We start from the raw sequence: 21,977 nt of genomic DNA, 5'->3' as shown, positions 1-21,977 counted from the left end.
CATGCACAAAGTAAATAAGAATGGCATCTGGCATTTCGTGATTTGTTTCATAAATAAGAAAATGTATAAGAAAGAGAAGAGAGTACAAAGTGTAAAAAATAAGAACCCCTCAAATCAGAAAACGAAACAAAATGGCAAAACACAAGTACAGAACAATAGAACAGAAGGACTAGGAAGTTAATTAGTGTAAAAAAGCTAGCCAATACAACAATAACAACAACAAACTGGTCAGCTACATGGATCACACACCGTCATTGTGCTCTATCAATAACCAAGTCTTAGAGGGGGGGGAAAAGCTAACCAATATCTTTGCAAATTAGAAGAAATGAAGATTCCGTTGAAAAAAATAGAGCCAAGCACAAATAAACTTCACCCTTTCAATATCACTAGGTCAAGAAGAAAGGTATAGACAAAGGTAAAGCCCCAACATTGGAATTGCAAATGTGAACAAGAATGGAAACGAATATCATATGGCAGGCATTCCATAAGCATATTCTACTTCAAAGTTCAGAAATTACCCAAACAATCAGTTAAAACTGATATGTTGATGCCAGCAAATCTTAAAATATCTATACCTCACTGCAGTGTTAGCAGTGAGAACAAAACGTACTGTAGACATTCAAAAGACTGTAAATGGAAACATTGAACTTTGACCTCAAAGAAATTATCAAGTCTATAGATGGAAGACTTGTTAACTTTGCCAGAAAAATGTGAGTGCCATTAATATACGGAGGCATAATAGTATCTAATGCAGATAAATGAAAATAAAGGACCTTAAGTTATCTGAATTTCTTGAACCATAGATAAAAGATAATGCCTTTCATATTGCCAAATGATATAGTATTACGGATTTATTAAATAAGAATCAGAATACTTATGCTCAAGTCAGGACAAATACATAATATTGCCCCAATTTTAGAATACCAGCTCTTTACATATCAAAAAAATGATAGGAGAAAAATAAAAATTGCTTGAGTAATATGGATGGTGGCAGTCAAGTTCAATAATTGCACCAAAATATCAAAACCTACCATTTTCCAAAGCAAGCATACCATTTTTATCATTGCTATATATCTTCTTTGGAACAGCCCAATCAACAGCTATGAGGCGCTTGCCAAGCTTTGATCCATTAAGCTTCTGAATAGCCTGCAAGAAAGAGGAAAGCTTTAATCACATCATTTATTGAAAAAACCAATACTCTAGAATACAGCCTTGACCAAAATTCATACATTTTCTGCATGTTGCTTGCAAGTGAATTTCACAAATGCAAAACCCTTAGACAGTCTGCAAGAGGGAAGGGAAAAGGTAGAATAAGAAAATATAACACGATATTACATTGAAACAGATGAATTCAGGAGTTCAGAATATACCCTGTATCAGACTTGCGTGGAATAAATACATCCCACACGAACCCAGCAGATGAAAACATTTCTTTTACTTCATTTTCCTTGGCCTGTACCAATGTTTAGTCAACCGGTCAGAAGTCATGATCTCCAGTCAAGAAAAAGGGGGGAAAGGTTTATCAAGTTCTGTAATCCCAGGCATCAAACCTTGAACGGAAGATTTCTAACAATAAGCTTCCATTTCTGTGTCTTGGAACCCTGTCCACATGTAACATAAAATTTCTCAGAAACTAACAATAGTTGATGCACACGTTTTGTAAAGAGGGAAAACTACATTTGTGCTGATTGAGAACAAAATATACAAAAGGAGATAACAAAGCCCAGCACACACTTAAGTCTAACTTCTACCATGTAATAGATTATTGAACGACTCCAATAAAAGATCAGTATTCCCCAAAAACCAAATTGCAAATTATGGCCAGCAAATAGCGTGGTTTGGCTTGGTTGATGGTGAGCTGGTCCACATTTCAAAAACAGATTTACTCATCTCAGATGACACAGTGGGGTGGGAGTTATGCCTCAGATGTAGATTTTTTCTTGAATAAAAATAAGAATATAAAACAGGTTTTCTAGCTAAACTTATAGCAGACGTGCATTTACTTTACCTCTCCACCCAATTGACGTGCCCAGACAATTCCTCCTCCAATTTCTTTCTGATGCAGCAACGCAACAGAAGCTCGTGCTGATTTCACACTTGTGTAAAGTACAGCTGAAGCATCCAATTTACATCCATCTTGCAAGAGACCTGGAAGAATGTTATCGTTAATTAATACTCAGATAATATAGGCGAGAACATTCAATTCCAAAACCATCTCTAGCAATTTCAATCAATGTTAGACTTAAAAATGATTGCATAGCTATAAAACTAGAGTATCCTAGTCCAAAAGGGTAAAATTTATATCTACCATGCTGTTCAAATTCTTCCCTAGGAAGGGGGTACTTTATAGAACACACACTGCCAATCTCCCGTACTTGGCTGTGAACAACTTCAGCCATATCCGAATTGATAAGACCGCCAAATATGACAGTTCTAGCAACCCTGCCAAAGATAAAATGAAAATTATATAAGAAGAAACACAAATTTTATTAATGAAATACTATTTTGCAAAAAAAGGACCTCCAAAAAGAGGACTCTGTATAAGAATTCTCTTATTTCATTATAATCACAACCATGAAACATTCTTTTTACCAAATGGAAAACTTGATGGAATTACAAAGGAGGGAATAGTAAGTACCTCTGCTTTTCAGAACAGCCCCCCTCATCTGCTATATCCCTACAAAGAACTGCTTTTTTCACTTCACTATGCTTCCTTGAATGGTTTTCATTATTTACAACTGAAAATTCTCCAAGAAAATAACTGGGATATATAAGATTGATAACTAAATTAATACACAACTAAGAAAAATGTGCAGGAGCATGTTATCAACCTTTTTCCTTAGTAACTGACGAAGGCTTCTTCACTCCAGAAAAGCCACCATCATTGTCATCATTTTTTGACTTTGGGATATCATCAGCATTCTCTGCCATAGCATGAAAAAAGTCAGAATCAGAAAAGACAGAGGAAAAAAAGAATATTGATGACATTCACACATTTGCACATCTTTCAGGAAGTATGTAGGAGTGTGTCTATATGCATTGCAGTATGCTGAACTACATTTAATGTAGCAATAACCTTGGTTTGACTTTGATTGTCGTGCTTCACGGGGAGGACGAGGCATGGCATGCTTTACTGCAATTTTCCGGCCTCCAACAGATGAACCATTCTTCGACTCAATTGCACGGTTAGCATCTTCCTCGACAGCGCTGATGATAGCAGCAATTGATATGTGTGTGTCACAGAGAGAGAGAGAGAGAGAGAGAGAGAGATCAGAAATAATTGCTTGGGGGAGGGGGAAGCAAAAGAATTAAAAGTTTCAACTCTTCATTTCAATAGCCAGATAAGTCAGGGTTAGTGTCCTGCAATGAAACATCAGTCACAAAGCGCAGCAATTATCTTAAGTAACAGATCTCACATAATTGAAGCAACTGTCATATCTAGAATGAAGTTTTCAGAAAATACTTTGTATATGTATATATCCTGTATATCCTATATATATCCTGTAGTTTCCTGCAACACACGGTGGAGCACAATCTAGTTTGTATCAGTAACCAGATCTCAAGATCATGGAGGTTTACTGATATTAGTTCACTGCCATGATTTATGTTTGTCATATAAATGTTCAAACTTGATAGAAGCTCCTGTCTGATTAATCAAAGGCAAAAGAATAACTGATGACATGATTTATAAGAACTATAAGAATATAACATAAACTACAGGTCATAAATTAAAAATCTGGTAAACAAGACGGCAGGAGATTTATAACAGAGTGCCAAAACCTACTAAAACAAGTATCCAACAGAAGAGGAGGGAAAAGGATAGGTCAGCCTAAACAAAATAAGAAAGGAAGAGGAGGATGAAAATATACAAAGACTTGTCAGGGAAGAATAAACTTACAATTGAACATAACCAAAACCACGATGCTGAGATGACCCTGGGGTAGATATTTAAGAAAAAGAAAAAGAAAAATTAAATATTCTAGCTCAACTTTAGCTAATAGTGATGCGAATTAGAGTATTACACACATATAGGCTTATTATACATCTAATCTAATAACAATATATGCAAATATTGTTTGATGCAATTTCGTGCCTTTATCATATTGATAATTTATGATTATGACGAGATCAAGAACTCCTTAATGTCATGTGGAAGCACATTAGAACCGCACTTATAAGTATATTGATAATCTAACTGTCAAACAAATACCAGCACAGTAGAACTTCAATACTGGAGTGAAAAAAATAGATGGCAACATGTTTCATCAAATAAAATACACGTGTATGAATCACAGTTCCACGGTTCAAGTAACGCAGCATGGTTTTCTAACCGCCATCAGTAAATTCTAGTAGGCGCTAAAACCTTGATACAGAAAAAGAGCCCCCAAGCTTTGTTCGATGGGAGGAAAGTGGAAACACGGCCACCCTCTCCTCCCAAGTTTAATCGTTTGATAGTCATGAACATAGAGTTGAATAAATTTGCTCAAGCGAGTGAAGAACTGAAAGAGTTCCAACTCCTACTCGCACAAAGCAACACACTTTGTGCGAAAAGTTCAACTACAATAGCAAACACGTCTAAAACACCATAACCCAGATAAAATTTCACGGACAAAGATTAGCATTCTCCCTACCCTTCTGCATGACCATGAAGCAACGCCTGATTGGTCCAACTTCGCTAAACGTCTCCTCCAACTGATATGTTTTCACAAAAATATATACATGAGCAGACAAATTCTGATCGAACTCTACGGTTCAGAGTTTCAGACGAACAAGGGGGAATTGAAAGGCATGTACCTGAGAATTGGTGAATGAGTAGGGCAAGTTCGAGACAAAAACAGTAGAGGGGCAGTGCTCTTTCCCTCCACTTTCCTTCACTTTCTTCTTCCCCATGTTCGAACGCAAGGAAAAAGCTAGACAAGCAAAAATTCAAGTTGCAACGCTGTAGGGTGGTGATTAAGTCCAGTATCGTATTCAGGTCAGGAGAACACAAAAATCATGAGAGGGCGCACCCGCCTGCTCGCAGAGAATGGCGGCCCGAAAATAAAAAGGTGGGAACTTCAAGCAGGCAAGAGTGCCCGGTTCGGGACTTCGGGTTGCCTGGTTGCTGCGATGGATTAATTTGTTTGTATTAAATATTTTACTTAACAATTGTGACGAAAAAATTATTTTACTTGACTAAACTTATTAAAAAAATGCCTAAATTATTAAAAAAATCGCTAAACTTTGAACAATGTTTAAATAGCCCATTCATTAACGTGTAATCCCGTTAAGTTTATGCAAATAAGCCCTTGCCAGTGTGGGGGGAAGTTTGGGTAAAAAAAAGAAAATTAAAAAGCATACTTATATTAACTGAGACAAACTCCTTTCATATAAAAATCATTTTTAAATTTATGGTTTGATTTTATTTAAACATCTCTTAAATGTTACTACCTCTGGTCTTTAATATAAGATTTTATTTTGACTTTTATTTTGGTCTTAAATATAAGATCCCAATCTACTTTGTCTTTCATATTTATATTTTTTTTCAAAATAATCTTTCTAACAACAAAATTCTAGCCAATACGCTTGATTAGTGAGAATATTTTACGAAAGACAACACATATTTATTACAAATAATTAATTTAACTTTTTTTTCTTAATATCATCAAATCAGTCAACCAACTCTTATAAATAAGACTGGAGGTAGTATATTACTACAGTCATTTACCAACGAAATGAAACATATTTGCTGTTTTAAAACATTTTTAGCGCCATGGACAACATTCCTCAATCCTCTTCTTCTCCCCTCTTCTTGATCACTGTGCTCATATGAGAGGAATTCCGTTATCCCGTTCACGCACATGATTTTCACCAGTATCAGTACTACCGCTGTTCGTGGACATGATCCGCAGTTCAGCGCCATATATAAATAAATCTTGTGTCAAGTTACGCCAAAATTTTCTAAACTTTAACTCGTATGCAAATGTCATCTTGATCTTTAAAACTTGATTTAGAAAACCCCAAAGTTTTTATTACATCCTTCACTTCACCCACTAGGCATGATATATGTGTTATCAACCAATACCCAATTAAATTTTCTTTATTTTTTTTATACCAAACATTTTATCATTTAAATAATATGTATTTTTCCAAAAAATTAAATTATATTTTATTGTTGAAGTAATATATTAGTTTATTTAGTACTATTTTGTTATTAATGTAAGACCTAGTTAAAATATATTAAGGATGTTTGTTAGATGATTAATGTGATATTTTTTTAAAATATCGTAATCATCTTTCTTAATTTCTTTGCCTTTTTTAATTCCCTTCACCCCTGTAATTGTTAACAAAATATGAATATTTTTGAAAAAAATAGATAAACATGTTAAATAGTTCTTACATATAAGACTAATATCAGTTCCACCATCATGTCTTATATTAAAAACTAGAGAAGTATGAAATTTAATTATTCTAACATATGACATGTTCTGGTAACATGTTTTGTTAACTAATGCATATTACTAATATAATTTCTTATTTCATTGTTTTTTACTCACTTGATCCTAAATATAAGATCCTTATATTAATGTGTATAAGGGTCTTATATTTAGAATCAGAGGAGTATTCAACTTGTTTCTGCTTTCATTTTTATGGACTGCCGTATGGTATGTGGTAATGTAATTTTTAGATGATTATTTACCATTTTTCATTTTCTACGCACCGGGAGAATTTGATTTACAGTACTAAAGTGTAATTTAGTTGTTCTAATAAGAAGCTATTCGTATAAATTTTCATTGACTGTTTCTTTTATACTTTTAAATGATATCAATTCACATCCCCGTTTGATTAATTCGTAATAAAAAATTATATACGCAACCCAGACGTCACACTGGAGTCTACATGGTTCTTAATACTCCTCCGGTCCTTAATATAAGACCCAATTATTAAGTTGGTTTTAGTCATAAATATAAGACCTATTTATCATATTTATCAATTTTCTCTAAAGTACCCTATGGATATTCTCTCAACCATAATCAAGTAAAAGAGGGAAATGAGATATTAAGAAAGATGATTATGATATTTTAGAAAAAACATGTCACATTTTTTATAATTAACTAACTTACCTAACTTCCTTAATCTAATCAAATTAGTTAAATGGGTCTTATATTAAGGATCGGAGGAGTAATATATATTGATACTGATTTAAATTAACTTTTGAAAAGAAGTTACTAGTTCTAAAAGGCATCTTCACCTTCGATTGATATCAAATAGTAATACTCCTCCGGTTCTAATTATAAGACCCAATTGACTTATTTGAGGAGATTAAGGAAGTAAGTTAAGTTGGTTATTTATAATAAATAAGTGTTGTTATTCCTAAAATATCCTTGCTAATTAAGTATATTGGCTAAAACTATCATTATTAGAAGGATTATCTTGGAAAAAATGCATAAATATAAGAGAGAAAATAGATTGGGTCTTATAATTAGGACCAAATAAAAAGTCAAATTGGGTCTTATAATAAGGACCGGAGGAGTATATATTTTTTTCAATTTAATCGTTTTCTTTCTTCAATTTTATTCAGAGAGACTTCTGGCAAAAAAAATTTTATTGAGAGAGACATGCATGCAAGTGATGCAACCGTATAGATTAATGATATGGAATCGGAAGCTATAACAACGTCCCGCATGCAATTGTCTAATAATTAAAGAGACCTCATAATATGTATTAACAGAATTAGAACCTAGCATACAGTGAACTAGCTATTAGCAAAATAACAGGTGAAATATAAAACCTAAACATATTTTGTCTCTCAAATATTTAATATTTTCTTTAAAATATCTTTATTAATTGTAAAAGATTTTCATCAATAAATAGTTTTGATATATATAATTAAATAAGATAACTCAGAGAAATCAGTCCATATTTACCACAATTAATTGGCTTAATTAATTTTTTTAATCTTCTTAAATTAGTTATCTAGTTTTTATAATAAAAATCAAAAACAGTGTTTCAATGCTAGCTATAATATAATAAATACTGTTTACCTAAGCACATTAGATAATCCAAGAAAGCTTGGCTATAAAACATTTAATTTGTGTCGCACCTATTAGTGTTTTATTTATAGTTTAATTATCAAACACGTACAACAACGTTGCACGGCTAGTAGCTTAGCTGTATAAAATCAGCAGAATGAAATCATGAATATGCTTATAGGAATATATGACAGCTAAAAACCAAGCAAATAAAGACGCAGGAAAGCCCAGACTTGGAAGAGAATGCAAGAGAAGGAAATAAGGTTTGGAGGGAGTTAAAGTTATGAAAGCATTTAGGTCTGATGTACCAACTGGTTGTTAGGACAACCAAATACACTCTTACCGTCCCACAAACAAAGAACTAACAATTTAGCGAAACAATCTTCAATCATAACAAATTTAGCATCTTCTGAAATTATCAGGAGACTATTTCGATAAAAACTAAACTATAATTTTAAAAATAATTTTATAATATGTAAAATAAATATATACAAAATTTTGTCTAATATATAAAAAATTTTGTCTTAACTTGTAAAAAAATATTTTTAAAAAGTACTTTTATATGAATCCAAACACCCCTTCTATCTATCACACTTCGGGAGTGTTTGGATAGATACAAAACTATGATTTTAAAAATACTTTTAAAATATATAAAATAAATATATGAAGGAGTTTGTTTCAATTTATAGAAAAGTGATTTTTAAAAACACTTTTAGAGTTAGACAAACACCTTCTTTATTTGAAAAGAGTGTTTAAGTAAAAACATAATTATAATTTTAAAAACATTTTTACGGTTATAAATTAAATATATAAAAAAATTTATCTCAATTTATAAAACTTTTTAAAAGTGATTATTGAGCCATCTAAACAATCAGCGTCATAGCTTATCAGGTTTCAACCGCAAAACCAAACTCTAGCTGAGAGGGAAAAAAGGTTTCTGTTTTATTATTATTTATAAAAAAGTTTTTAAATTTTAAGTTTCGCGGAGAGTCAGAAACCAAAGCCATTGATAGCTCTCCCTACCTCCTTCATCAGCTATTTCTACGTCTACATCTACTGATCTCCCCATGTAAAAAGCTGTCGAGTTTTTCACCTTTTGCATTATTTGGGATTGCAAAGTACAGTTTTGACCCTCCACTGTCTGATTTCTTTCACGTTTTCTTCTGGTCTTTTGGTATTTTCATGGTAATAGCCCAGTCTGACGCAATCTCGACCTGCTCCAACAGTGATTTTGCACCAATCCCAGCGCCAGAAAAACAAAAAAATAAAGAAGAAAAAAATACCAGAGCTTCAAAACCTCGCAGCGTCCGCAATTTCTTTGTCATCCTTCTGCTTCCTCTTCGTCTTTATACAGTCTCTTGCTTTCTCTCTTCTCTCTTCTCTCTCTCTCTCTATATCTCTCCTCTTCTCTCACAGCCTTCTGTGAAAAGTCTTTTTTTTTTCCTTTAACTTTGGTTCGTACACCTGGTGGTCGGAGCTGGCCTCTACGCCGGCCGGTGAGATAGACTTTCCCTTCGTGTTATCTTTCTGCGACGAATTTTTGTCCTTTGTGTTCCGTGAGCACAGTCCTGCATCACATGCGACACCGATGCGCGACATGTCCACTTTAAATTGCATTTAGTGACTCTTTTCTTCGTGTTGCAGTGTTGAGAGTAGTATCTGTATGCTTGTTCATCAGGTGACTAGAACTGTATAGATGATGCTTTTGGAAGATGGGTATGCAGGTTTGGTTGAGTCCACTTTTCTGAGTTAAAGGGCCACGTTAGGCTCTTAGCTTGAACATTCTTCCTCTTAAGGTCTGAAGAAAACTGGTGGTGTTTCTGGTTTCATGGTTTTTCTTCCTCAAACTGCATTTCTCTGTCTCTCTGGTCGAAGAGATAAAGAGCAAGTGTGAACTTTCTAGTTCTGAAACCTAAGTTTGTTGGGTACTTACATATCCTCTGCAACCTTGAGTGAGTTCTCTTGGAGCCTGCATTTTAGTACCATTTTGTTGGCTACATTGATAGTACTCAGTGTCTTTTCTTTTTGGCTCCCCTTTTTTCCCTGGTAAATTAGCTATCAGCGGGAGGTTCTTCTGAGCAAATGTTTGATCGTTGATGGAAAAGTTTTTTTTTTTTTTTTTAAATTCTTTCCTTGCAATTTCTTGTTCCCCTGGAGTATTACGTTGATATATTAGGATAAGAAATCCTTGAATTTAGTTTACGTTCATTCTGGTAAAAATAAGGAAACAATAATTCACTTTCATTTGGCGGAGAAGAAGTTTTGATTTTGACGTCATTAAGATGACCTTTCGATTATCTAATTGAATTTAGTTTAAGCAGAGCCGAGCCTAAAGTTCAGCCATGGGACAGGAGCTCTTCTAGATTCAGTTGTACTTATAGTTTTTGATTCTTTCCTTTGCTTCGTTCTGTTTTTTCTTCCACGGATCTGCTTGATTGGAAAGAAAAGCAACCCCCCTTCCTTCCAATTAATATTTTGGTTTGCTTAGTAAGTTCATTTTTTGGAGCCTTGATTCTCACATCATTTCACATGTACGAATTTCATGGATTTTTGCCTTTACCTTGATTTTCACAGCATCTAAGTAACAAATTTCATTTATGGTGGCAACAAGTATGCGTACTTGGGGATTGATTTTGCTTCCTTTTCTTTTTTTCAGCTTATGTATAAAGCCAGGTAAACCTGAAATTAGAGATCTGCATTCTGCTAATGAAAGGAGTCAGTTTCAATGACTTATCCTCTCTCAGTGCTGGTGACATGAATTGCATAATGATCTAAAGCGGAATTAAGCTTCTTCTGTGTTGGTACCGGCGTGACTTTGAATAACCATTAATTTTCAAAAACATTCTGTGCATGTCTGGATTAGCTTACAACTTTTACTTCCATAAAGCATCAAGCAGAGGGTTTTGACAATATGGCAACTTATTTGCCAAATTCATATTCTGAGACACCGATTACCCCTAGTAATGTAACGTTGTATATGAACAATGGTTCATATCCAGAAGCATTCTCTGGCAATTCTCAGGAGCAAAATGGGTGCTTTGTGATCCCACCAACGAGTTTGTCACAATCAGCCCCAGAACAGCAAGAAATCTTGGCAAATCTTGGTGGGCAACAAACTGGGGCCTATGATTTCACTGCATGGAGACCGGGGAGAAATGAGATGCTAGTAACACACCCCATGGATGGACATAACTTGCAGAGCCAGGGATTATCTCTCAGTCTTGGGTCCCAAACACCACCAGGAATCCAAGTGTCCCCTTTCCATGATCAAAGTTCTAACCCAAGTTTTGATTCGTTTTTAGGTCAAAATCCATCAATTTCAGGCCATAAAAACAGCTCATCTAGACATGAGTGTATGAGGCACGGTGAAATTTTGCCTCCTGATTTACCTGAAGCTAGTCAAGTTTTGGATAGAGGGGATTATTCTTTGCACGGAATGCCAAATATTTCAAGAACAATTCCTAATTCCAAGTACCTCAAGGCAGCACAGGAGCTACTCGATGAGGTTGTTGACATCCAAAAAGCTATAAAACAACCCAATGGGAAAAGTCCTAGCGCAGGTGAGAAAAAGACTTCTAAGGAGAATGATGGGAGACTAGAAAATGAAAGGGCCCCTGCTAATAGAGAGCCTAACCCTCAAGATTTAGCCGGCAACACCTCTTGTGAGCTTTTACATGCTGAAAAACAAGATCTGCAGAACAAGTTAACAAAGCTACTGTCAATGCTGGATGAGGTATGACCTATATATTAAGTTGAGTTCTGCTCTTCTATAAGTCCAGTGTCATCACACAGTTGATCATAACTGTTCTTCTATACCTTTAGAAGAGCCCATAATCATCAATGTCACTATTAATATCAATATAAAATATGAAATCTAAAGCAACATGCATTATTCGTAAGTTATGAACAATGTGATATATTTTTCAAATTCCAAACAGTACATGTGGGGTCCAGCAGTTGGCAAATTATAAGTTAGATATGTGTGTTCTGTCTTGGAACAGGGAACTACTGAGAGTGGTATTCCAACACTGTTAGTAGTTTAATAACCTTAAATTACAAGATAGGGCAACCCAAGAGTTGTTTTAAACTTTGAAGTCATCCGCCTCATGGATCGGTGTTTTAAATTGCATGCTGACGGAACTTTTTAAGGAGGAAGCATAGTGTTTAGTTATTATCATAGTGTTTAGGAATCATAGAGTTGTGTCAAACTTTGAAGTCATCCCCCTCATGGAGCGGTGTTGGAAATTGCATGCTGACGGAACTTTTTAAGGAGGAATCATAGTTTTTAGTTTTTTTCCCAACAAGTACTGATGTCTCTCATAACCATAAACTCTCTAGTACTATTTTCAGTCCTTAATATAAGACCTTGTTTGACTTTTATTTTGGTCCTAAATATAAGATCCCAATCCACTTTGTCTCTAATATTTATGTATTTTTTTTCAAAATAGTTCTTCTAACAATAGTAGTTCTAGCTAATATATTTGATTAGCAAGGATATTTTAGGAAAGACAATACTTATTTATTACAAATAACTAATTTAACTTCTTTTCTTAATCTCTTCAAATTAATTAACTAGCTCTTATAATTAGGACCGCAGGTAGTATATTGCTAAATAATTGGGAATGAGATAAAGTTGGTAACACCTCGTTTTGTTTTACCAATAGGATTAGCATATACTCAACCCATGACTACGCTGACTTGAGTGCTACTTTATGTTTCAGACGCGAAAGTTTATATAAATGTTAAGTAATAGCTGATGGAGGACTGCTACTATAAACAAGCACCTGACTGACACATATCTAATTAGACATTTGTCCAATAAATCATATATATTCATATTATAATTAATTCGGAACATTTCATCCTCCTATCTTACATTCCTTCATCCCATTCTTAATCACATGGCCCTGTGATCTAGTCCAGATGAATAGTCCATAGTATTCGTTAACGCATGCTAAATAATCTGTCTTTTCTCATAATTGCTGCATTGTGCTGGCTACCATATTATTGTGATCATGGTTAAGGCCATTTTCTCGGAAGTTCTAATGGCCTCCATGCAATTGCCACAGGTTCACAGCAGGTACAAACAATATTATCATCAGATGCAGATTGTGGTATTGTCATTTGATGTGATAGCAGGACGTGGGGCAGCTAAACCATACACGGCACTGGCTCTCCAAACCATTTCGCGTCATTTCCGGTGCTTGCATGATGCAATCACTGGCCAGATCAGTGCGACACAGAAGAGCCTTGGAGAGCAAGATTCTGCAGGAAATAATGAAGGAGTTGGAATATCAAGACTCCGGTATGTTGACCAACAAATCCGGCAACAGAGGGCTCTCCAGCAGCTTGGAGTGATGCATCATGCGTGGAGGCCACAAAGGGGACTACCAGAAGGCTCTGTTTCAATTCTTCGCGCCTGGCTTTTTGAACATTTCCTTCATCCGTATTCTTCTTTCTCTTGTTTGCTTCTTAGATATTGTTCCAAGGCTTTATGTGTTTAGTTATCTAATTGCCCTATTCTCTTGCTTCACAGCTATCCCAAAGATTCTGAAAAGGCAATGCTAGCAAGGCAGACAGGTTTGACTAGAAGTCAGGTAAAATTTAAAACCGTCTTCTTAGGAACTGGCTAAGATAATTACTTGTATTTTAATAGGGAACCCAAAAAAAAAAAAACAAAAAAACAAAAAAACAAAAAAGGGAAATGCTGAAGAACAAAATCGAACTCGAAGTTTTTGATTCATATATTTAGAGCGGCGTAACTCTCTGAGATAGATAAGGAAGATACCTTTTGCATGATATAGGTCTCAAATTGGTTTATAAATGCACGAGTTCGTCTCTGGAAACCTATGATTGAGGAGATGTACAAGGAAGAAATTGGAGATGCCGACTTGAACTCCAGTTCTTCAACTGAAGAGGCATCCAAGGTAGGCAAAAGCGATGTCAAGATCTCCGAAGATGGGTGCGATGATTTACAACAGAGCCAGCGTTCAATAGCCGACAAGAACAGCAATGTTGGACTTGGACAAACAAAAGACTTGGGATCTGACAAGCAGACCGAGGAGCATCAAAGGCTCAGCTTCGATGACTGTAGTGTCTTCCAAGATAACACAGATGTTCAGACTAATGAAGGCAATGCAGGGTTTGTGGCGGTTGCTCCGGCGTGCCAAATGTCCGAGTTGGGAAGGTTTCAGTCTGGGAACGGCGTGTCCCTGACATTAGGCTTGCAGCACTGTGAAGTTGGTGACTTTATGTCTGGTGAGAGTCGTCATAGCTTCGTTGTCATGAGGGAGGATGGTACCATTGGAGCTCAGACATCAGAACTTGATTACGTAGCTGCTGGAAACCAGCACCGAAGGTTCACTGCGTCCCGTTAATGGCATGATTTTATAGCATAAAGACAACCTGTTGCGATATTGTGACATGCAAGATGTATAATAAAGTATAGTATTGTGTCTGATTTGAGTACATCAGACACAATCCTTGTGGGATGAAAATGAGTGATTAGTGATGATCGCTGATGTGGGTCCTCCATCATGTTTGACAGTGATATAAGACGACCCTGTATAGGAAGCAATCCATCAAGGACAATGCAAGAAGTGTTGTATTCTATCTCGAAATTTATTGGAAGATCAGCTCTTTTTTCTTTTTTTTTTTATAACCAGAGTTATGAAGGGGGTTGGAAAGAATGAGAAGTGTAACAATAGGATTGATGAAGCTAGATCGTGTCAAGTACTCCTTGCTCGCACCTGTTAACTATTTTACTTGGATGAAAGAAAATAATTAAAATTAGTTCAGTGTCGAAAACTTATGTAACTTCCCGCGATATCCCTTGGCAAGTTGAAAAATGGAAAGTCGTATTCTCCCGTGAGAAAGTAAAAAGCTAATTTCAGTCTTTATCATCTTGATAAGTATTTTAAGCTTATCAAATCTAGATCATCTCTATTTAATTTAAATAGTTTAGCTTTAAAATTTTTAATTATTTTTAAATAAAAAACTATTTTTTGAAAAAAAAAATGATAACTAAGAGGTTATCTCTATTTTAATTTTATACACATTAAAATAATTATATTGAACAAATAAAAAAAAAAATCAAATCCAAACCATCTAAAAGAGATATGAATGATTTAGATATAATGAGTTCGGGATACTCATCAAAGTGATAACCATCAAAACTGGTTCGGAGAAAATGGTTAGAGTTGCTTTTTTGTTACTGAGTCACAAATGTAACGTTATATTTTATAAAAGATTATGTATTTAAGATCAACAGTCTTACGGATATAACAGTAATTAACTGGATAGATTAGTTGATTTCACCTTAGTGTTGGCATTAAATTTACAAAAACATTATGTGCGGAAATCTAGCTTTCTTATCGGATGATCATGTTATATTCTGGCCAATAAAAAGATTGGAGTGCGCTTAGAATTATAACGAGCTTCATTAACGTGAACTATAACATGCATCGCCATGATATCAAACACTGGTCATTTCTGGAAGGTTCTGTTATTGTTTTAAAATCATCATTTTGCCGCAGCATCTTCACCAAATCGAAGAATGTTGAACAATAGTAATATACATCCCCATGACCTGGACGAAGAGGCTGTCTCGAAGCAGAGCCAAACGCATGCTAATCTACTTCGGGTTTAATGTATACAGCTACTAAAGTGCATTAAATTAGCTTGATAATTGCATGCGTAAGAATGTGAAACATTTTACATATTAACAAATTAATTTCTCTTTCAGTATTAGACAACCAATTCATTTACTGAGATACTACCAATATTGCAATTATATGTGAACTCAGATAACTGAGTAAAAGATGTCGGTTATTCCTTACTCCTTTCTCTCTTATTTATAAACTTCAAATTTCACAAAAAACAAGGTCCATTTTATAAACTTTAATTTAAACATCTTAACATTTAATATATTTTTTTCAATGTCGCCTTTTAGTTATTTTTCTCTCGTCATATTTTTTCGCACATTCTCTTTCATATTTAATTATTTTTCTTATTTATTATAAATACATATTTAAAAATAAAAATACATTTTTCACCTATTTATTATTTTTTGAGTAATTTTAACTAATTACTAGTTATCTGTAAATTAGTTATTTCAAACTTATAATAAGAATCAGCTAACATGAACAAGATCGAAGTATCCAACTCCTTTTCAGTGACTGAAGATGCGCTTTGGGATGAAGATCAGACAGAGGAGAACGCACCTGTACCTTGTTATCAGTTCCACACAATTGGGCCCCAATTTTTCTATTTTTCCACATCGGAATTTTGTCTGAAGTTGTTTTAAAGGATCTTCGTCAGAAACTTAGTTTCAAGCCCTCGAGTTACGATGTAAATCACCGCGAGCAAGCCAATACAAGACTGATTCTTTTCTTTTTTTTTGACAAAAAAACTGAGGACATCGAAAGAAGGACATGCCTAATGTTATGAACTACTGTGCATTTACAAACTAGTAGAATCAAGTTTACGGAGCCGATATCACATTGGACTGTACGTTAAACTGTGCAATCTCAAACGAACTTCAGTTACCCCGGTCCATCAAGCTCACCTGAGTGTCAAGGCCTACATGAAACACACAACAGAATATTAAAATGTTAAGAGAGAATTGCATGGTTGTCTTAAAAGGCAGGAGAGGCGACCACTGACCTTCTATGCAGAATTTTAATATCATCCCTTAGCAACGGACTTTGCAGAAAGAAATCATCACATTGTTCCACATTAACAGTCTCAACTTCAAAATCACGAAAGCCGCAGTATTCATTCCATTCAAACCACATTTTTGATATTAATTCCTTCTTGAAACAAGTATCATGGTCTTCTTGTTCAGGAGAATCGGCAGCTATCAACCGATATGCAAAGACTTTCTTTGTCTGACCTGGTCGGAATGCACGGCCAATTGCTTGGCGTGTCACTGATGGATTTAGATGAACATCTAAAATAATTATGCGCGATGCCCCAACCAGAGATATGCCTTCTCCACATGCCTTGATTGAGCCAAAGAAGACTTTAGCATCTGGTGAATTGTTAAACCGCTCCATGGACCATTCTCTTTGTTCAGAGCTTGATTCACCTGATATAACAAATATTTCTTTTCCTGGACTCCATCCCTTCCTTTTCACAGTTAACCTTTCTAAATATTTCAAAGGCAAGAGATATTGGCTGAAAACTAGAAGCTTCTCCCCACTTGATTCACAAAGGTTCAGCATTTTAAGAAAGAATTTTGACTTTACTCCATCTTCCACATCTATACTCTCTATTTTCTCATCCATCATCTGATCAGATACAGCAGAATTCTCAGCGCAATTTTCCGCCATAGGCTTTAATTTAGCGTGGAGATAAACAGCACTTCCTACAGAACTTATCTTAAACTTTCTGGATAAGTGCTTTAGTTTATGGACTTCATGCTTCTGTCGGGGAGTAAGATTGAGCACAACAGCAAAATCTACAAGGCCAGGAAGCTCATCAAGAAAATCTCCCTTGTAGTAATGAAGTACCTGGCTTGTCATCTCACGCAAATCTTGAATGACAGCCACTTTCCTTTTAAAATCAGGGTCCTTCTGCAAAGTGTTCTCCACCAAGTCACAGAAATCTTTCACGCCTGGTACATGCACTCTACTCTTAATGCGCCTGACAATAGGTCGAGATGTCTGTGAACGTAGAAAATTTGGTGGACGCACAATGTTTAAAATGTTAAACACCTCCTTGACATGATTTTGATATAGGGTTCCTGACAGCACAACTTTTCGAGGAGTTTGCACTTTCGTAAGGGATTGAACTATGTCAGTGTTGTCATTCCTTGGTGTGTGTCCCTCATCTAAAATTAGAATAGAAGGAGCCTCAAGCAATATCTTTTGGCAAGTTACTGATACGGGGCTAGTTCCAGTATCACAGACAATTGAAGAGAATTGTTTGTATCCTAGGAAAAGAATACTCTTCTGCTCCACCCACTGTTTTAAAACTTCCAGTTGCTGAGACCGACTGTCTGCCTTAGCAGAGTAAAAATCATAGAGTGGAATGTCCTCCACTTGCCATGTTTGGAACTCCTTTTTCCAAGTAGCCAATATTCCCTTAGGAAGAACCACAAGGGGATGAGCCTGAGGATACTTGCCCAGAAAACTTTGCATGAAACTAATTATCATGAATGTCTTCCCAGAACCAGGAGCATGGGCCAAGATGCAACCACCAGGATTGTCACCCGCAAGGTTACGGACAAGAAAATTAAATCCTTCAATTTGATGAGGTTTCATTTGCTTCATATGCCTAGGGTGAGCAGATATTTCAGTTATCACAAGACCATCTTCACCAAATTTAAGTCCTGATACCTCAGGCGCTGTTCTCTCTTTGGCATTCCATGAATCAGCCGCGTAAGTTCTTGTACTTTTTTTGACCTTTAACAAAATGAAAATATTAACAAGGGACTATGTTTTTGAACTGTCACAAGTGTCAACAAAAAGCAATCTTTATCTTAATCCAGCAAATTACTCATGAAAATAACTTATTCTGGTTATAAATCATTGTCCTAAAAACCATCGCAACAAGTAAAATCTCGTTTCAATTTAAAGGTTAGATGTTTCAAACCATACAAAAATAGAATTTTGAGCATGACAAAATAAATTATGGTTTTTCCTTTCCCTTCTTCTGTGGAAATTTGGGAAATTTATTTTGCTCAATTTGAATCACCTTTTTTTAGGGGAAATAAAGATCATACCCAGATATCTACCAACTTAAAGTATAATGCAGATATAAGGATCTAACCTTGTACTGGAATTCAAATATGGTTTCAATTCCTCTGTCGATAACTCCACAGACGCGACAAACATAACCAAGATCATCTTTTAAAACATAAGAGTGATCACAGTCACCCCCACCCTTTTCAGCTTCATCATGTGGAGAATCCATAGCATCATCCTAGTGAAAGCAGAATTAAAAGAAATTAGTGCCAGTGGAACTTACCATTGTATTTTTATAGGTGATTCACCTTGGTAGAGAAGGTAAGAGCATACTTACCATCTAAACAACTACGCAATTTTACATTATGTGAAAATCATAAAAGGAATTTATCAGGAAAAATGAGCTATAGAAAGCACAACATATGGGAGACTAGCAAGGGGAAAGGGGAACTAAATGTCAAGAATATTTAAGGAGTAATAACGATAAAATGCAATTACTTCAAATAAGGCAGCACATAAAGTAATCAAACACTGTCACATTTGCTTTTCTCAAAAAGTAATCATACTTTGGAACATTCTATTGCCATTGACATCTCCCTCCAAATATCATCTAGCTCATCGCCCTTTGTATCAGCCTGTGGATTGTCTTCCCCTTGAACACCAATAAAAGCACCTTTATCTTTTTCAATGTTGTCTTCACCAACAAGAGAAAGTTCAGGTTTTACACCTAGAATTCCAGCATGACACCCAATAGAAGGATGTGCATTGGGACCATGGTACACCTATTGATAATTGCAAATAAAGTATCAAAGGAAGTCAGATCAAAAGGATGCAAGACATGATAAGTTGCAACAAATACAACATCCACACGTGTCATAAAAAGGGCAAAACACACACACACACACACACACAATATCAGACAACAGGGAGCAAACAATTTTCACATGCAGTAATCCAAAGTATGGGTTTATCTGATAGTGAGTGTGTTTCCGTTCGAATCAAATTTTAAAGTTTAGAAAGAAAATTGGTGACAATCTACATAACTGTTCCATTTAAGGAGAAGTTTCAGACGAGTAACTTCTAAGTCGTCCCAATTAGCAGAAGTCACAGTACTAAAATAGAAGTAACATCACCATACTGACCCAGATCCTATGTCAGGAAAAGAAGGAACTCGAAATTTCTCATGATTTTTGCCACATGTCACAATTTTACTTGAGCATCATCACATGCTCATCAATAATTAGCTGTTACGCGTCAAAGCTTGTTACACAAGGTAATGAGCTCCAAAGCCCTAGACAATCCGCTCAACATGAGAATAAAGATAAACAACATGTAACACACCTCCCAGATATATATTTACAAGAATCAAACCCTCCCTTTCCAACACCCAGGAAAAAAAATAACAAATAACAGTCAAATAAGATATGCTTCAATCAAATTTATTCAGTTCTTATAGAAAGAAAATACTTTCAAAATACAAAGCTCAAATACACAAACATAAAATTATTTCATGCTTTCACCACTTTAGGGTTAACAGAACAGGTAAACACTTACAACCATGTCCTTTGTAGTCGGTGGGACAACAGGTTTTGGCAGTACAACTTCTTGAAATGGCAGAAAAGGTTTCTTATCTCTATCATCTTCCTCATCTGAATCAATAATTACAACAGTTGATGATGCTTTTGGAGCAGTCTTTGTCTTGAGATTATCCTCCAAATCTATGATTTTCTGACATGGAAAATCATTAACCATTAGTATAATGTATGGAGTATGCGTTAGCTAAAGTGTATTAGGCCTTAGCCGGTTAGCCCCAGTCCATGTTTGTAAGTCAGCGAATCTGATTAAAATTTTCACCTTTGCAGTGTCTTCATTGTGATTCATTCCCACTTTCACAAACTGTAGAAGCGCAGGATCTTTTGCAAATATAGGGCTCAATGTCTGCATCTTTTGAGCTATAAGGGACTCTATATCCTTTGTGACACTTCCAAATTTTCCGTGGTTCAGGCCATCAAGCAAGTCGGCAATTGCATATGGATTGCTATAGTCTACAACTTTTAATCTTTTGTGTTTCTCTAAATTAAATCCTGTTCTCAGAAAATAACGAGTACCAAAAGTTAAACAAAATCAACATCCGTTGATGCATTACAATTCACAAAGGAGACCTGAAGACCAGCTATAATATGGCAACAGCTATAATAAGGGGAGGAAAGACCTGAAGACATCTATCTTCAACGATACAACGAAAATTCCTCAAGGAACATGATACGAGCGAAAACAATGATAAATATACAAATGCAGCATCTGCTTTCCACTTCATAAAGCTCATCAATGAGATCAGTTTTACAAAAATGTTTGATCTTAGTATCAATTCAGTGCTTCAAGACCTCCGGCAACTCACTACGCCCAAAGTGGATTCCATGGAGCCTTTAGACACTCCGAATGAAGTCAAAACAATATTTTATTAGCTTCTATTCCATAGTGGGTTCGATTCTCTGATATGCAAAATATTTTTAGCGCACAACTGTATCAATGCATGCGCTCAGATAAACTAGAAAGAAAAGAGAGACAACGAAGAGCATAATCAATTAAAGAGGTGAAATGATCGCAAGCATTAGGACCATGCAAGAAAATGCGGCTGAAAACACAATATAAGATGCTCAGCAACTAGCGACCAACATTGTCCCGACAAATACGATTCACGTGAGAGGAGGTAAAGAGACAAGAGTCAGGGAATACCATTTGCAGGGCGTTTAGCCGGCAGCACACCAACTGCGGGTGACTCCATAAATGGGGACGGAAAAGCTGAAAATTACAATCAGGAATCAAATGAAAAATGCGTAAACGATGATATCAAAATAATGATGATGTAGGGAAAAGAACGAGAATGAACTTCACTCCTCAGCCCGAGCTCAAGAATTTGGTACGCGAAACGTTACAGAAACAACTTCAGAAGGCGCAAAATTTCGAAACAAGAGTCAATTGAGGCGGGGTCTGACTGATCGTTGCCTCGGCGTGCTTTTTTTCTGGAGGAGCAACCCAGCCCAGCCAGCAACTCGCGTGGGCGCTTTAAAGTAAAAATACTCCTACACGCGCAGCGAGGCTACGCGCCGCTTCCTGCTTAGACTGTTTTGGGGTACGATCCTGTGAGTTCAGCGAAGGGGCAGAGAAAGCATTAAATTTTCTTGGTAAAACAAGTTGAGGGCTTAGATTGAAGCGCTAATCGGGAAATTATTGCTACGCAGAGAGCATGGTCCCATAGTTCTGATTTAGGGTTGGA

The 21,977-nt window shown here is 35.7% G+C and overlaps 3 protein-coding genes across 12 annotated transcripts; 1 reads left to right on the top strand and 2 right to left on the bottom strand.

The window, feature by feature from the left end:
- Window positions 1-291: 291 nt before the first annotated feature.
- LOC114725692 (RNA-binding protein 28) lies at window positions 292-5,008 on the bottom strand. 2 transcript variants are annotated; one of them, XM_028912230.1, is made up of 12 exons: window positions 4,795-5,008; window positions 4,632-4,692; window positions 3,899-3,935; window positions 3,077-3,207; window positions 2,832-2,927; window positions 2,639-2,738; window positions 2,309-2,442; window positions 2,009-2,148; window positions 1,551-1,601; window positions 1,371-1,453; window positions 1,230-1,284; window positions 292-1,146 (listed from the first exon to the last, which is right to left on the bottom strand). In XM_028912230.1, the coding sequence occupies exons 1-12, from the start codon at window positions 4,888-4,890 to the stop codon at window positions 1,021-1,023; spliced, it is 1,110 nt and encodes a 369-aa protein (XP_028768063.1). In that variant the 5' UTR covers window positions 4,891-5,008; the 3' UTR covers window positions 292-1,020. The 2 variants fall into 2 exon arrangements, with proteins under 2 accessions (XP_028768063.1, XP_028768071.1); XM_028912238.1 differs by having other exon boundaries at window positions 2,832-2,924.
- A 4,396-nt stretch (window positions 5,009-9,404) lies between these two features.
- LOC114725733 (BEL1-like homeodomain protein 6) lies at window positions 9,405-14,503 on the top strand. 5 transcript variants are annotated; one of them, XM_028912307.1, is made up of 6 exons: window positions 9,405-9,690; window positions 9,817-9,964; window positions 10,669-11,745; window positions 13,082-13,458; window positions 13,549-13,609; window positions 13,817-14,503. In XM_028912307.1, the coding sequence occupies exons 3-6, from the start codon at window positions 10,924-10,926 to the stop codon at window positions 14,387-14,389; spliced, it is 1,833 nt and encodes a 610-aa protein (XP_028768140.1). In that variant the 5' UTR covers window positions 9,405-9,690; window positions 9,817-9,964; window positions 10,669-10,923; the 3' UTR covers window positions 14,390-14,503. The 5 variants fall into 5 exon arrangements, with proteins under 5 accessions (XP_028768140.1, XP_028768146.1, XP_028768125.1 ...); XM_028912302.1 differs by having other exon boundaries at window positions 9,406-9,508; window positions 9,657-9,964; XM_028912313.1 differs by lacking the exon at window positions 9,817-9,964.
- A 1,748-nt stretch (window positions 14,504-16,251) lies between these two features.
- LOC114725706 (protein CHROMATIN REMODELING 35-like) lies at window positions 16,252-21,767 on the bottom strand. Of its 5 annotated transcripts, none has more exons than XM_028912280.1 (8): window positions 21,581-21,767; window positions 21,437-21,502; window positions 20,555-20,784; window positions 20,258-20,428; window positions 19,267-19,482; window positions 18,786-18,938; window positions 16,677-18,418; window positions 16,252-16,592 (listed from the first exon to the last, which is right to left on the bottom strand). In XM_028912280.1, exons 2-8 carry the CDS (start codon window positions 21,483-21,485, stop codon window positions 16,586-16,588), a joined length of 2,568 nt encoding a protein of 855 aa, XP_028768113.1. In that variant the 5' UTR covers window positions 21,486-21,502; window positions 21,581-21,767; the 3' UTR covers window positions 16,252-16,585. The 5 variants fall into 5 exon arrangements, with proteins under 5 accessions (XP_028768113.1, XP_028768080.1, XP_028768098.1 ...); XM_028912247.1 differs by having other exon boundaries at window positions 20,255-20,428; window positions 21,581-21,765; XM_028912265.1 differs by having other exon boundaries at window positions 20,255-20,428; window positions 21,596-21,765.
- Window positions 21,768-21,977: the final 210 nt, after the last annotated feature.

Source organism: Neltuma alba, unplaced genomic scaffold (genome assembly GCF_004799145.2).
Source record: "Neltuma alba isolate B1F8T4 unplaced genomic scaffold, ASM479914v2 tig00002414_pilon, whole genome shotgun sequence".
In the NCBI taxonomy this organism is placed as follows: domain Eukaryota; kingdom Viridiplantae; phylum Streptophyta; class Magnoliopsida; order Fabales; family Fabaceae; genus Neltuma; species Neltuma alba.
This window is presented reverse-complemented; position numbering and strand designations above follow the sequence as displayed.

Bases quoted from the DNA above. Each gene is read 5' to 3' on its own strand.
- LOC114725692 (XM_028912230.1), bottom strand. From the start codon at position 4,890: ATGGGGAAGAAGAAAGTGAAGGAAAGTGGAGGGAAAGAGCACTGCCCC. The intron at 3,936-4,631 runs GTAGGGAGAATG...TATCTACCCCAG, and splicing joins CTTCATGGTCATGCAGAAGG to GGTCATCTCAGCATCGTGGT. The intron at 1,285-1,370 runs GTATATTCTGAA...TCCCTCTTGCAG, and splicing joins CCACGCAAGTCTGATACAGG to ACTGTCTAAGGGTTTTGCAT.
- LOC114725733 (XM_028912313.1), top strand. From the start codon at position 10,924: ATGGCAACTTATTTGCCAAATTCATATTCTGAGACACCGATTACCCCT. The intron at 11,746-13,081 runs GTATGACCTATA...CAATTGCCACAG, and splicing joins TACTGTCAATGCTGGATGAG to GTTCACAGCAGGTACAAACA. The intron at 13,459-13,548 runs GTATTCTTCTTT...CTTGCTTCACAG, and splicing joins TTTGAACATTTCCTTCATCC to CTATCCCAAAGATTCTGAAA.
- LOC114725706 (XM_028912247.1), bottom strand. From the start codon at position 21,485: ATGGAGTCACCCGCAGTTGGTGTGCTGCCGGCTAAACGCCCTGCAAAT. The intron at 19,483-20,254 runs GTAAGTGTTTAC...AATTATCAATAG, and splicing joins CGACTACAAAGGACATGGTT to GTGTACCATGGTCCCAATGC. The intron at 18,419-18,785 runs GTTAGATCCTTA...ATTTTGTTAAAG, and splicing joins TATTTGAATTCCAGTACAAG to GTCAAAAAAAGTACAAGAAC.